The 14803-nt window shown below is 38.6% G+C and overlaps 2 protein-coding genes across 2 annotated transcripts; one reads left to right on the forward strand and one right to left on the reverse strand.

Annotated features, from left to right (window-relative positions):
- Positions 1-2031: 2031 nt before the first annotated feature.
- LOC310864506 (olfactory receptor 52N4-like) lies at positions 2032-2967 on the reverse strand (the record flags this gene model as incomplete). Its single annotated transcript, XM_083773194.1, has 1 exon — positions 2032-2967. The coding sequence occupies one exon, from the start codon at positions 2965-2967 to the stop codon at positions 2032-2034; it is 936 nt and encodes a 311-aa protein (XP_083629320.1).
- A 3394-nt stretch (positions 2968-6361) lies between these two features.
- LOC310864507 (olfactory receptor 52B2-like) lies at positions 6362-7297 on the forward strand (the record flags this gene model as incomplete). The annotated part of the gene is made up of 1 exon (XM_083773195.1): positions 6362-7297. One exon carries the CDS (start codon positions 6362-6364, stop codon positions 7295-7297), a length of 936 nt encoding a protein of 311 aa, XP_083629321.1.
- Positions 7298-14803: the final 7506 nt, after the last annotated feature.

Below are 14803 nucleotides of genomic sequence, written 5' to 3' on the forward strand. Positions count from 1 at the left end.
TGTAAGGTAAAGAGTTCAATCCTACTTCTAGAACACATGTAGCCTACTGTACCTTTATGTTAAAAAAACTAAAAACTAAAAATAGTATAGGAAATTGTACTATACAGTATTTTCCCACTGCTTCCAATAGGATGGGTTAAATGCAGAGGTATGTGCTAATGTATTTGACAAATACCCGAACAACATCAATAGAATAGAACAACAATAAACAGATCATGTGGATTTATTGTTAATTCAACCACCATGAGTAACATTGTATTTGTTATTGGCTTGTGTGAGTCTGTGAGAACTCACATTCTGTATTCTTCCTGTGTGTTCAGTCAGACAACTCAAGGAGGATGTAATATATATATTTATTGAATATAAGATAATCAATGCAATATATTTATTATGGTTTGGCGATGTATTGGATCTGCTTTTTAGGTACTCAGGTCAAGCGCATCAGTCCCGACCATAGGGACTCTGAATCCCCCGTACCTAAACAGTAGATCCAAAACGACAGGTGGTAGCTGGGGTGGAGGTGGGTGAGCACTTTGTATACAGCAGCACGCAGTATACAAAAAGGCAGCAGCAGCAGAATTGAGCGCAGGATGTATGACAGCAGCACGCTGATACAACAGCAGTAAGCAAGCAGAATTGAGCGCAGGTTGTATGACAGCAGCACGCTGATACAACAGCAGTAAGCAAGCAAGAAGGCAGAGGAATGCAAACCTCTGGTTCAAGTAGCCGGTATGAGAGATTGGGTGAGCGTGTGATTGGCTGAGTGAATCATGTGGATGAGAGCCTGATGCTGCGGTGGCCCAATTGACGGCCGGCGCGCTGACTGAGGTTCCCTGACTGAACTTGCTCTGCGCATGTCTACGACAGGCGCAAATGCTCATATGGCTAATTAATTAGTTACAACTGATGCCGATCACGAATAGAAAATGTCAGTCTGAGATAGCTTTGAATGCCTGCTCAACCCAGCACACAAGAGCAATTCTATAGTCTATAACACTATGGTTTCAAAGAGTACAGGGTAGAGAGGGTTTATACCAAATGTTGACGTAATATGACATGCCCAGAATAAAGACGTGATGATTCATGTGGTTAAATACCTGTAAATTATTATAATTATTTGTTTTGAAATAAAAAGTGAAAATGATGTTCAAGGACAAGATAATGTTCCAAGGACAAGTTTTAATTTGGCTGTTAGTTTGAAGGTCTATTCATGGCGATCAACATTTATAAGTGTGGAAATGAGCAGTTAAAGAAATGTGTCTAATCTTTCAGAAACAACATGCACAGAATATGACAGCTGATATGATATCATTGAGATGTGTTCAGGTCCAGTTGAATGCATTAAAACTTAGATTAGAATATTGACGTATACAAAATATCACCATACACTAGAAACTCCCATGTAGAATCACCAATATAAAGATTTAGCATTGCCTCCAACAGGGTATACATTTCTTTCATCAAATGTTGCAGGGAAATATAGATAAAGACATCTGTAGACACTAGACAGACATGTATTGATCCCTGTATGGGCAGAAACAACAGCATATATATAATAGACTTATTCTGGCCTTCGCCATCTGCACTTGGCCTGACAAAGTTTACATAGTGTATATTATATCTAAAAACAAATACATTTAAGTATAATGTACATTCCTTCACCAGTGTCTATAATTGCATGAATAATATATAATATACTGTATACAGTACATTGATCCCCTATATGGACATACTGTATGTTGTTCAGACAGTACAGCGAGTCAGCGACACTGTACAGTATATGAGAGTCAGAGGGCCTACAACAGTGTGCATCAGCCTATCAACAGTGAATATGATGACTAAGTAGATACAAGAGTGAACCTTAACATACGTCTGTCATGGTTCTGTAATGTACTTCCCAGAAAGCTATAATATAACCTTCCTATATCAGGATTGCTACAGCATATATTTGCACATATTATGTTCAAATATATACTGTAGCAATCCTGATGCTGGTCAAATAATCACCTTACCTTCACACCTTGATTTAGATTAGTATTGAGTCACTTTTCTGTTTAGAATTTGCATGATTTTATCTCGTAATGACTTTGTTTGCATTCCATAGATAACTGGATTTAAATTAGCAGGAACAACATGAAACAAAATATATGCAATTTTCCTTAGATCTGGATAATTTGGGAAGCGATGTAGAATGATTGTTAAAAATCCCGTCCACAACATAATAAGATAAAGGACAAGATGACTAGCACAAGTTTGCAATGCTTTGCTATTCAAGTCTTTGTTTTTCTTAGTCCAGCAGATGACAGCAATCCTAAAATAGGTGACAGCTATGCTTCCCATTGAAGAACCAAACAACATTACAGTAAAAATCAGACCATATACATTGTTGATAGACACGTCCTCACAAGACAGCTTGAACAACGATGCATTGTCACAGTATGCATTTTGTATAACAGACCTACAGCGGGACAACCTGACAGTGAGCCCTATCAGAATAGATACTAACATCACTGAAGCTGCCCATGCAGATGTTGACAGTGCAATCACAGCTCTATTAGTCATAATTGAACCGTACCTCAGTGGGTGAACTATTGCCACATATCTATCAACAGCCATAATGATCAGTATCATATGTGAGGCTGAGCCAAATGTGTGACTATAAAATGCTTGAGCAACACATTGGTTGTACGTGATGAACCTCTCTGTTGATACGATGTCGGACATGAGACGTGGCAATAAGACTGTGTTGCCTATTAGATCATTGATAGACAGGTTACAAAAAAGGAGGTACATTGGTTGGTGCAAACTCCTCTCAGTGATAATGAGAATGAGCACTGCAATGTTGGAGACAAGGAGACAAAAATAAACAAACATCAGTAAGAAAAACAATGGGTATGTGAACTCTGGAGAAATGTTGAAGCCCTGGATTTCCAAGATACCACTTGGAAATGTATTGTTGCCGTCCATTCTGTTTAATGCTGAATATAAACCTGTAAAACAAAGTTATTGTTATATGGTTGAGGCAGGTATTAGAAGATGATTAGCTATATATTAAAAAAAAACGACAACAAAAAGAAAATCTTTATCATAATAAAAGTGCTGTGTATGCTTTAAACTTGAAATAAATTATTATTATTTTACCATGACAATTTGTTGTTGCATTATTGTTGTATTATCATGTATCATGCAACAAATACAATACTCTAATCCTAAAATGTAAATAATAAAAATTAGCCATGTGGATGCATTACCTTGTGTTTGAAGGCAAGAGTTCAGACTCAGGAGCAGATCTGATTTCTTTTATCCTGGACTAATACTTTTCCATCATCAAACAATTATCAAAAATAAACACTGAGGTCAGAACATGTGACATGAGCTCATGTCGCACGCACGCACGTCGCACGCACACACGCACGCAGACACATTTTGCCTGCCAGTATAAAGTAGAAAACCATTCACATGGGAGGGGATTCTATAGGCCAAATAAACCTCATGCACGCACTTGAGCACACGCACACATAATTGCACACACACATGAGGTGTGAAGGGTTTTTATTTCCCCATGTTTTTAGATTGTATCAAAGCTAGGGTTAAATTATGATATCTTGGTTAATATCTTGGCTCTGCGGCTGCGCATTTCTTAGAAATGTGGTGCATGAGAGATCCTTGACCAGGAGGTTAAAATAGAATCACTGTTGCAACGTCACAATGTTTGAGGGCATGCACAGGATAATTACTGTAAATTAAAGGGCTTATTAGTCTAAAAAGCCCTAAAATAACAAATAACAAGAGTCAAGAGTCTATGTAAGGCTATAATGATAAAGTCTCTTTCCTGAATCTTTTTTCCTCAGATTCACATATGAAAACATTTACAGAATAAAATCAATGAACTCCGGGTCTATTGTGTCCATTTCTCTGTGGAGAGATGATTAGTCTGTCCTGACTGCCCTTTTTAGTTCACTTGGTTTGTTCAGAATGCCCTGATGTGACCATTTAAGTCACATGTTTAGTTTGGCCTTTCTGCTTTAGTTCTCTTGGGATACAATTATGAAAATTGATACATTTGGCTGTGTAGAGTATTTTTGTGATTGAGAAACATTCAAATGTTATTTATAATAACATGATAACGATGAAAATTATTATTATTATTATTAGAGGTGTCCCGATTCAGTTTTTTCCCTAACCCTCTATATTTTTATAGGACACTTATGCCATATCACAATAGTACAATATCCAGTCTGATATGGATATAATATTGATACTAGGGATGTCCCGATCAATTTTCTTTGCTCCAGATCCGATTCCGATCATTTAAAAATGACGTGATCGGCCCCGATTTCCGATCACGTGATCGGGACAACCCTAATTATTATTATTATTATTACCCTTATTATTATTATTATTATTATTATTATGTCACTGTTTATGGACCTGCAGTATATGGACAACATGCCTATTTTTTAATGCTTGTGCTCGTGTACGCTAAAATTAAAAACATTAAAAGGCCATTCACACTGAGCACTATAACTATAAAAATATAGTTTTAAAAATCAATCAAGTGGATGGCAAAGTTCACACCAACTATAAAAAGTATAGCCTACAATGGCAAATGATATAGTTATATTATAGTCCTTAAGACATGTACTGTATATTAGCGGTTGTTTTGAACTGCAATACTAATGAATTGTAATAAGATGACCTCATATTGAATGGTAGTCTCCCATGAGTTATGAGAAACAAAAGCACCCTCAATTAGCAAACAACAAGCAATGTCATCGTCAACAAGAGGCCACCAAATGATCAAGGGATTAATTACAAAGTGAGACAGTTAATAACACATCATTTAATCATATCTCAAAGGGGATCATTAATAAATGTGTGTTTTTACAGAATAATGATACACTCTCTGCTAGCTGATGTAATCATGTTAATGACATAATCATATTCATCTCCACCAGACGAAAAGGCCCGGTGCATGGTGGAGTTTTGAAATACAGTCTCTAGCCATAGAAAAGTATGTCTTTTGTCTTACTTTATTATTTCTAGACTAGACCTGTACGTGCCCGTCACAGTCGGCCACCGGCCTACATGGGAACGATGCAACTTGGGAACCTAATGATATACGTTGTCTTAGCACCCGTTTTAACTGGCAGACGGTGTCCCACATGGAAATCTGTGTATGCAGTGCCTGTGTGTGAAGACTGCAAACTCAAAAGTGTACTTGGCAATCAATTCGGCCCACTGGCAGAGCCTGATTGATTGAGCCTCAATTGGCTGAGGCAGAGGCTGGAAATTGCACAGGTGAAAGGAGTTGGCCTCATTAGGCCCACTGCCAGAGCCTGACCAGAGCCTTTTGTGGTGGTTCTGGAGAACCGTGGGTCCGACCGACTCGATACCTGGCAATGCACTCCCTGCGGGGGTGTGGACCCTGTGTGTCGAATGTGAAGTCGGTGGGGTAAACGGTTGTCGAGTTCCGTGCATTACAACCGTACACACACGTACGCGCTAATTTATTAAAAAAGTTCATATCACCTTACAGGGGTGTTATCACCTTACGTAGCGTGTGGAAGGAACATGTTATTCCAACCAGTTCCTTTCCCCTCCATCAGGCAGTATAGAGACCAGGGTTACTGCATGTTTTTGGTGAGGGTACCTATCCCTATAGGGGCTAGGGGACACAGGGAGAACATGCAAACTCCACACAGAAAGGCCCTTTTGCCAACCCCACCTGTGGATGTGGACGCTCATGACGTGGAGGAGAGAACACGGCCCCCAAGCCAGGCAGCACAGCGTCTCTGGTGGGAAACAAACCCCGGGACCTTCTAGCTGTGAGGCGACAGCACTACCGACTGGCGAATGTGTCACTCAGAAGTGCAAAAACATCACATTTTATTAACACGCAATTGTTTTCCTGGATTTTCAAGTGGGCTGATGCTATATGTGCAGTACAGCATAGAAATTGTCAAAACACTTTCAAAACTACTAATCTTTTAAATATAACCTATTTCAATATCGATACTTACTACTTATTTGTAATTTATTTGTATCACTGATAATCTGAAAGCAGTGTCAGTTGTTATGTCTTTAAACTTTGCTGAAGAAAATTAGGGTGATCAAACTACGTATATGATCTCAAGGGATTCAGAGTAAGTACTGAAGTAAACAAGCCTGGTGGTGATATTTAAGACAGCTAGGTGACCATGCAGTTCTCAACATCAGAAGTTGCAGCACTTAATTTGCGACAAGTCATGTTTTAACTGGAAGATGCAGCTCAGCCTATACTTTGTAAATGCTTGGTTTAGTGTATTTCGATTTCATGACAATTTTTCCTTGTAAAGGTTTAAAGGAACACAGCTAAGATATGGAAAACAGATCCTTCTGGTTCAGTACTGAGCTAAGTCTGGACCCATTCTTTATTCCGCACAGAGGAAAGTATGCCATATTTTTTCTAGGCCTCACAATCTATTTCATTGGCATTTTCTGCAACCTCACCTTGTTGGCATTAATTATCTTGCAAAGGAACCTTCACAAACCAATGTATTTCATTCTCTTTAGCCTTCCGCTCAATGATCTGATAGGCATCACTGCAATGCTTCCAAAGGTACTTTCTGACATAGTGATGGGGACAAACAAGGTTTCATATCCTCTCTGCGTCTTACAGGCATTCTTGCTCCATATGTATGGAGGTGGAGTTCTGTTCATTCTGGCAGCAATGGCCTTTGACCGTTATGTTGCCATCTGCATGCCACTACGATACAGCTCTCTTATGACACCGAGAGTTGTCATTTGTATCATCTCTCTTGTTTGGGGTCTTGACTTTGTTTTGATCTTATCAATTTTCTCTTTGCAGACAAGGCTTCCCAGGTGCAAATTTACAATTTTGAACGTATTCTGTGATAACCCGTCTCTTCTAAAGCTCACTTGCGGTGGCAACACCACAATCAACAATGTCATGGGTTTATTTAACACAGCTGCCATGCAACTTATCAGTGTAACTGTTCAGGTATATTCTTACGTGAAGATTCTTATTGCTTGTTTGGTTACAAGGAAATCTGAGGCAAAGACTAAAGCTATTTACACATGTGTAGCACAGTTGGTTATATTCTTCATATTTGAAATTGTGGGGACTTTCACTATTTTATCACACAGATTCAAAAATGTCTCAGCTGACTTGCAAAAGACAATGGGAATGCTCATATTTATTGTGCCTCCACTGCTGAATCCAATTGTATACGGGCTGAACTCAAGTGAAATACGAAACACACTTCTTAGAGTCTATAAAAATGTGTCAGGCTAAATAATTTGTATACAGTAGTTTTTAAATTAATAATTTTAAATCTTAGAGCATTGTTATAAATAATAACACCAAATGTTTACTGTACCATTGTTTATTTTGGTAATGCTCTTCTGAGCAAAGATACAACAATGTCTAAAGAAATATCTCAGTCTTTCAAAAGTAAACAGAATGAGAATTTATTTTGGGCAATACAGCATGTGAAATGCAATGTGTCATTGTGTTATTTGGCAATAAAGGTTTTATTTATCTATTATTATTTTTACTTATTATTGTAATGGAAGTAATGAATAATCATTATCCTTCAAACAACCTCTGAAGTTTACTTTCCTGCTCTGTTGAATTCTGTTGATTCTAGTATACACAGCCTGGCTGTATCCAATACACAACACAAAAGTAAAAAATTAAGAAGCCCGCTTACCATGGCTGCTGTGGCTTGATAGTAGGCCTACTGTATATGAGCATGTGCATTTTTATGCTAAATAAGGATTTGTCTTGCATTTAGTAATTGACATATTACTTGAATTAATACCATTGAAATGATAAATGTGTGTAGTGTTGTTTATGCTTTTTGTAAAATGGGAAAATGAGTATGGTTGGTCACTTCATTAGCTGAGATTAAAACATTATTGTGATCAGAATAAGATGCTTCTATTTGCATGTCAATGCTCATCTTTGATGAAGATAGGCAAAACAGTTTCACTTGTTGCAGGCGTTTTTTTACTTGGGAAATTAAATGTTTTTATTGGGGGATTTTGTTCCTTCATTTGGACAGGAAACGGAGAGAGAGAGACTGGGAGTGATACACAGCAAAAAAGTCTAGCCTGGGAACAGGAATCAAACCCATGACTCACTGACAGGCTGTACTACATGTGGTAATATGTGCCTTAACCACAAGGCCAACAGCACCCCTTGTTTTGGTTGATTATTATTTCTATTTCAAGTGTTGAGTTGAATGGCCTTGAGTACTCTGTAAGGAATTCCAGCTACTATTACTTTGTTTTTTTTAAAGGGTGGTGTGTGTTCCATCCTAACTATACTCTTTCTTAATATTTCATTGTGTTTATACATGTATTTTGTTATTGGTACAGGTGGGGAGACTTGGCATGCGTCTTCACACTGCCATGGTCATTTAAAGCTGCTTGCCCAGACAGTGAAAAGTTGTATAATATCATCTGGCCAATTAAGGTGGTGTCACTCTAATATAGAATCCATCAACGGAATGCATTCTCGATGGCCAGCTCACACAGGCTTGCAAAATAAGCAAGAAATCCTTATGTCATGTTGCATAAGTATGCAACGTGAACATATTCCATACCACCAATGTGAATTAATATTATCTAAACCGTATCTCAAGTCTTTTATAACCATCTAACCAAGAGAAATTAACACCATAGGGTACCAATGATTGTAAATTATCTTCGTAATGGCAATGTAGTGTACATGTACCAACTATACTGTACTACAAAACAGAGATATGGCTGCGACATGTTATTCTGACATATAATTAAGGAACTGATGAAGGAATTTGCTTCATTACACTGTATTCTTGTAAACTGTAAAATAAAAACATTGCTTCACCAGCCAATTGGGTTTCCAAATTAATATGGTTTTTCATATCTCAGAATGGCATCGTATCGGAAATCCCATGCTACTGTATCTTGCCAGAAATAGAAAGAATTTGCACTTATTTGAACAACTAATAAATCTGAGGCAAAAAAAATATGATGCAGTATTCTAGATCAGGCCTTATTCAACACCAATAGGCCCATCAATGCTGTATCAGATGAGTCAGTAAGCACCATATTAGTGTAAAGTTAAGACAAGTGTGTGTATAGCCCATGGTTCTCAAATGGTCTCATGTCAAGCACCACCAAATTAAAATACCCCATACAAGATTAGTTAAAATATATTCAATATTTAGCATATACCCGATCTACAAGCTCCCAACGTCTGGGCAACAGCCGATGTACAGTATAGTGTTAACTGGACAAACTGATTTTGATGCTATATTAAGTTAACACACCTCAAATACAATTTACAATTTAGGCATTTAGCAGACGCTCTTAATCCAGAGCGACTTACATTAAGCAATGTAAGTCCCTTCTGGCTCCAAAACTGTGGAATGCACTTCCCATTGCAGTCAGAACTGCAGCATCACTCCCAATCTTCCGCCGTAGCCTGAAAACCCACCTTTTCAGACTCCATCATGGCCCATAGCACTTACCCTAACCCCTTAGATAGCATTTCTGTTGGCTTAGATAGCATTTGACACAGACTTATAGCATGTTATGTAGACAGCACTATAATTGTATTGTATATAGTCATAGCACGCCATAGTACATATGTATAGCATAGTAGTGAATATGTATAGTTTATTATGTATAGTGTATGTATAGTTTCATCATATAGATATTCCACTGTTACCTTCTTAGCTTACGCATGTTTCATGATAAATGCTTTTATGTGATGTATTCCCATGCTTTTGTTCTTGCTTAAATGTAAGTCGCTCTGGATTAAGAGCGTCTGCTAAATGCCTAAATTGTAAGCAAGAACAGAAAAGCATGGGAATACATCACATAAAAAGCATTTATCATATCACATGCGTAAGCTAAGAAAGTAACAGTGGAATATCTATATAATGAAACTATACATATAAACTATATACTACTATGCTATATACATATGTACTATGACATGACTACACTACATACAATGCAATTATAGTGCTGTCTACATAACATGCTATAAGTCTGTATCAAATGCTATCTAAGTCTACAGAAATGCTATCTAAGGGGGTAGGGTAAGTGCTATGGGCCATGATGGAGTCTGAAAAGGTGGGTTTTCAGACTAAGGCGGAAGATTGGGAGTGATGCTGCAGTTCTGACTGCAATGGGAAGTGCATTCCACAGTTTTGGAGCCAGAAGGGAGAAGAATTTGGGACGTGTGGAGCGTTGTCCCAAACTAAAATACCCAAATACCCTCAAGGACCCCCAGGGGTCCCCATACCCCACTGTGAGAACGACTGGTGTACACTACCTGGAACATGCATGTCATTTGGTGGGATGATCTGGAGGAAATTAACTCATGTGAACAGACACCTCACAGGAAGGCCCCAATCGGCCCCCCGAGTGGGATTCAAACCGAGGGAGTGCTAAGTTGCTAACCACCAAACCACTTAATGTTTTGTGTAAACCACTTTGAATTGCCTTGTTGTTGAATGTTATACAAATTAATACAATGCAACATATTGTAAAGGGGAAAGCTTTAAAGACATGTTGAACCTGGGTTTGTGTTATTCTTATTCCGTTGTATTGTTCCGCATGTTTTCACACTATACTGTCCATGACTAACAGAAACAAACTTTTCAGTATTACCCGTATTGCTTCCAAGATCAGTGGACTTCCTACACCCACATACTCTCTGATATGCCATCACACAGTTAGCACTTTGGATATCAAATAACACTGATCACGCCATGCCATCTGGACAGAGATACAGAACCTTAGCGTGGAAAAAGGACAGCTTTAGTAAAGGTGGTGAGGTGACCACTGAACTACAACATGACGTCACAAGCCACGGTGAAGAGCAAACCACCGCCACCACTGCAGCCCTTCTCTCTGTATTTACTCACCACCGCTCAACGTTATTTCAGCTCCGGTGGTCAGCTCACCACCGAAAATCCTCTTCACCGCGGCTTGTGACGTCATGTTGTAGTTCGGTGGTCACCTAACCACCGAAAATCCAGACTTTGAATAGGCCTTTAAGAGTTTTGTCCCCTCAGCCATCGCGGCATTAAACAAACTTTCCCCCCGATAGGATGGTTCGGTGAGGGTGCACTGCAGACCTCATGTATTGTCTTGGTGAAAGGTTTTCCGTGCTATATAATCAATCAACTGGTGTGCTAAAGTAGAACCCAAATGCAGTACTTTGCAAGAGTTTAATAACGACCAAACAAAAGGGAAAAGCTTACAATGTGAAGCAGGCAGAGGTCAAAACCAAGAAGGCAGTCCAAAATAAGGCAAACACGTCAAAAAGGAACAAGCAGTAACAAAGACCAAAAACAAGCAAAAGGAATCATCAGGATACTCAAAGAGACTCCAGTTTTATAGTGGCTTGATTGGGGAAGTTGCCACAGGTGAGTAATGAGAAGGAAACTGTTGGGCTGATGAGGCAGTTGGAGACAGGTGTGTAAGTTAGTTACTGAGTTCCTCCAGGGTGGTGGAAAGCCTGGTGAGGCGAGGTTACTGCGAGAGTGAGGCCTAGCCAACACCAAATTAACTTGCGATTCCTGGATCGCTGCCCTCGACAATTTCCTATCAGGTTCTTCCAGCTCTTCTCCTGCCTAACTCAACTTGGAAAATGCTGTACTATAGTAGTTATGTCAAGCTGTTTTTCTGTTTTTTGTTGTTGTTGTTGTTGTGTGTTATGTTTTTTGTTTCTTTCTTCTGTTTTTTGTTTTCATTGATTCGTATGTTTTACTTGTGTTCGATTATTCATTATTATTTGGTGTAAAAAAAAAGAAAACTTTTGAATAAAAACAAAGTTAAAAAAATAAATAACATCAGGTTCTTGAGCTCTGTAGTGTTGTTACTGTAGCTAAGCTGTCGTGCCGCAGTACGTCTACGTAGTTGGTACGATTCTTTCCCCTCCTGGCTTTACCTAGCCCAAACATTTAGATTCTCTTAGAGGGTTTTTTTCGATTCTGATGAATCTCTCTACGAGAGTCTAAAAGATAACCCCGCCCCTAACGTCGAAAAGGAACGTTTGTGCCTCAAAATCACTCTTACCTTGTACAAATGCAAAATCTAAGCTGCTTTAAATGTTGCCCCACTTGTTTGTGATCTGTGCGCACCCATATTAAACACTGCACATGCTTATTTTTCAATAGAAAAGGTATTTTAATCCACTCTGTTTCGGAATCCTCCATTGTAAATGCGCAACAGAACATTGCCCGCGCCCCTAGCGGCCAGGGTTCTCTTGCGCATCTACAATGGAGAGAAAACCAAGATGGCTGCCAGATTCCGAGACTAGGGCTAGGCTTTACCCTGGGTAGGCTCCCATATAGTTAATTTACTTGCCTCAAATTCTGGGTGCCTGATGCAGTGCCCCAGTGCCCTCATCCTCTCTCTGACTTCTGTGACCTGTGGTAGGTCCCCATAGAGGTCCACAGGTGTGTAAATGGGACTGTAGTGTGGTGGAATTGAATGTGGGAGTGGCCAGCATGGAGACACATACGTTTGTGGAGAGCCAGAACGTGACAGTAACTAAGTATATTGTATAGAATAATAAAGTATGAGACCTGCACTCTTGGGCAATCTAATGGGTTGTCCTTCTAAATCCCAATAAAATAGCATATGTGTTACTCTAAAATCTCCACTGTGGTGGAGGAATATGTAGGATAACGTATCGTGATCATTCATTATAAGATAATGGTCTGTATTTGTTAATGATACTATTGATTTAGTCAGAAGTTGTCTCTTCCTTGAAAGCAGGTGCTTAAATTCACTACTTTGTTTTTCTTTTCTTTTACATTAACAGCATGATATAATCATGCCCACACGGAAAGGACTTATATGTTACATATATGTTAGACATATATGTCTAACATATATGTAACATATATGTTAGACATATATATTACATATATGATAGACATATGTAACATATATGAAATTGGACCCCCTGAACATATATGTGCATATATGCACTTATATGCACATATATGCACATATATGTGCATATAAATAATAATATAAATAATATAAATAATATAATATAATAATAATAATACAATTATAAATAATACAATAATAATAATAATAATAATAATATAATAGCAACAATTTTATTTACACAGAAATTGTGTATGTGGTTTGGCAACCAGTGATGTAGCCTATTATATGTAAATTACATAATCTATATCTTTATCTTTCTGAATAAAAAAATATGTGTCAGAAAAGAAGACCTCAGAGATGTTTCTTGGGAGAATAAACATTTAATTGTGGCATTGGCATATAAAAATAAATCATAATAAATTATAATTAGCTCATAAATAACAAAAAATACAGGTGGGGGCTCCAGGACACCATGCAAGGCTTCTCTCCGGCACTCGTCATCCCCGAATCTGATTTGATCAAAAAGAGGCATCATTAGTTCAGAAGCAAGCTACAAAATGCACATCACAATTTGCGTCATGTCATCATGACGGTACAATACACTATGATGTATCATTCTCCATTCATTGTCAATCTGAATTTAATGTTTGTGTAGTGGACAGACATTAAAGCTGGATATAGGAGGGGCTGTATCAACAGCTTTATTTCATTTTAATAATATCATTACTTGTTTGTCTACTTCTTGTGGAACCGCCGCAGCTCCGTCAGCTTTCCGTTTACTGCTGTTCCCAGCATGCCTTTGGTTGACTGCAGGAACTTCTTTAATGTGGCTTCTACATAGAATCAAGGAAAAGGCAATAATGAGAAGACAGTGGACCCGATTTATAATTTAGGCATTTAGCAATGTAAATCGCTCTTAATCCAGAGCGATTTACATTTAAGCAAGAACAAAACATGGCAATACAAAAAAATACATGCTTGAAGTCAACTAGAATTCAAGCAGTCCATCTGTTAGTGTGTACACAAACCTATTGTTGACGATTGTTGGCCTTTAACCAAAAAGATGGTATATGGAATGAATAGATTTAAACAAGCTTTTCTAACAAATGTCACTTTAATTAGTATTGGCGACGTGACAGCACTCATCAGCACAGGTTATTTAGTGATAAGACATGCAAATCAAGCAAATTAACTAAAAGCATGATATGGTGCAAATGGCATGATTAATGATGAACCCATTTAGACCTGAAATACCCTTCATGTCAAAGTGCAATTCAATCTGGGAGTCATTTTGGACGTTACTACATTATACAGGGCTGGGTGTTAATGGACAAATTAAAATATCACAGGCCCTGTTATTTGTAGAGTGAGTATATATAGTTATATGTTCATTGAATGTTAACAATATTCTAAAAATAAAAACTAAGGTTACGACTGCGTTTTGAATTGGCCTCAAGTCTAAATGGGTTATGGGTGAAGAAGGGTGCAGTAGATGTAGGGAGGCATACTATGATCCGACGGAGCAATGATCCGACGCGCATTGGTCCGAGGTTAGGTTTAGGTGTGCTGCGCCCCGGGGGAGGTTAGGGTTAGGGTGAGGGTCTGCGCTGGGGGTCGGGAGAGGGTTGGGGTTAGGTTTAGGTGTGCTGCCCCGGGGAGGTTAGGGTTAGGGTGAGGGTTTGAGGTAGGTTGTCGATCACACCAATGCATCGGACCAATGCTCCGTCGGACCAAACACATGCACTCGTAGATGTAGATCAGTTTTTCCCAATCTTTTCTTGTGGCAGAACCAACATGAAAATCTTCAATTGTTTTCACGGCCCGCCTATCTGATCACATAACCTGGCAGTAGACAAGTTGATACTGTAGGTGGGCCACGTGCATTTTCTTA

This window comes from Protomyctophum parallelum (assembly GCF_964188405.1).
Source record: "Protomyctophum parallelum genome assembly, chromosome: 9".
Taxonomy (NCBI): domain Eukaryota; kingdom Metazoa; phylum Chordata; class Actinopteri; order Myctophiformes; family Myctophidae; genus Protomyctophum; species Protomyctophum parallelum.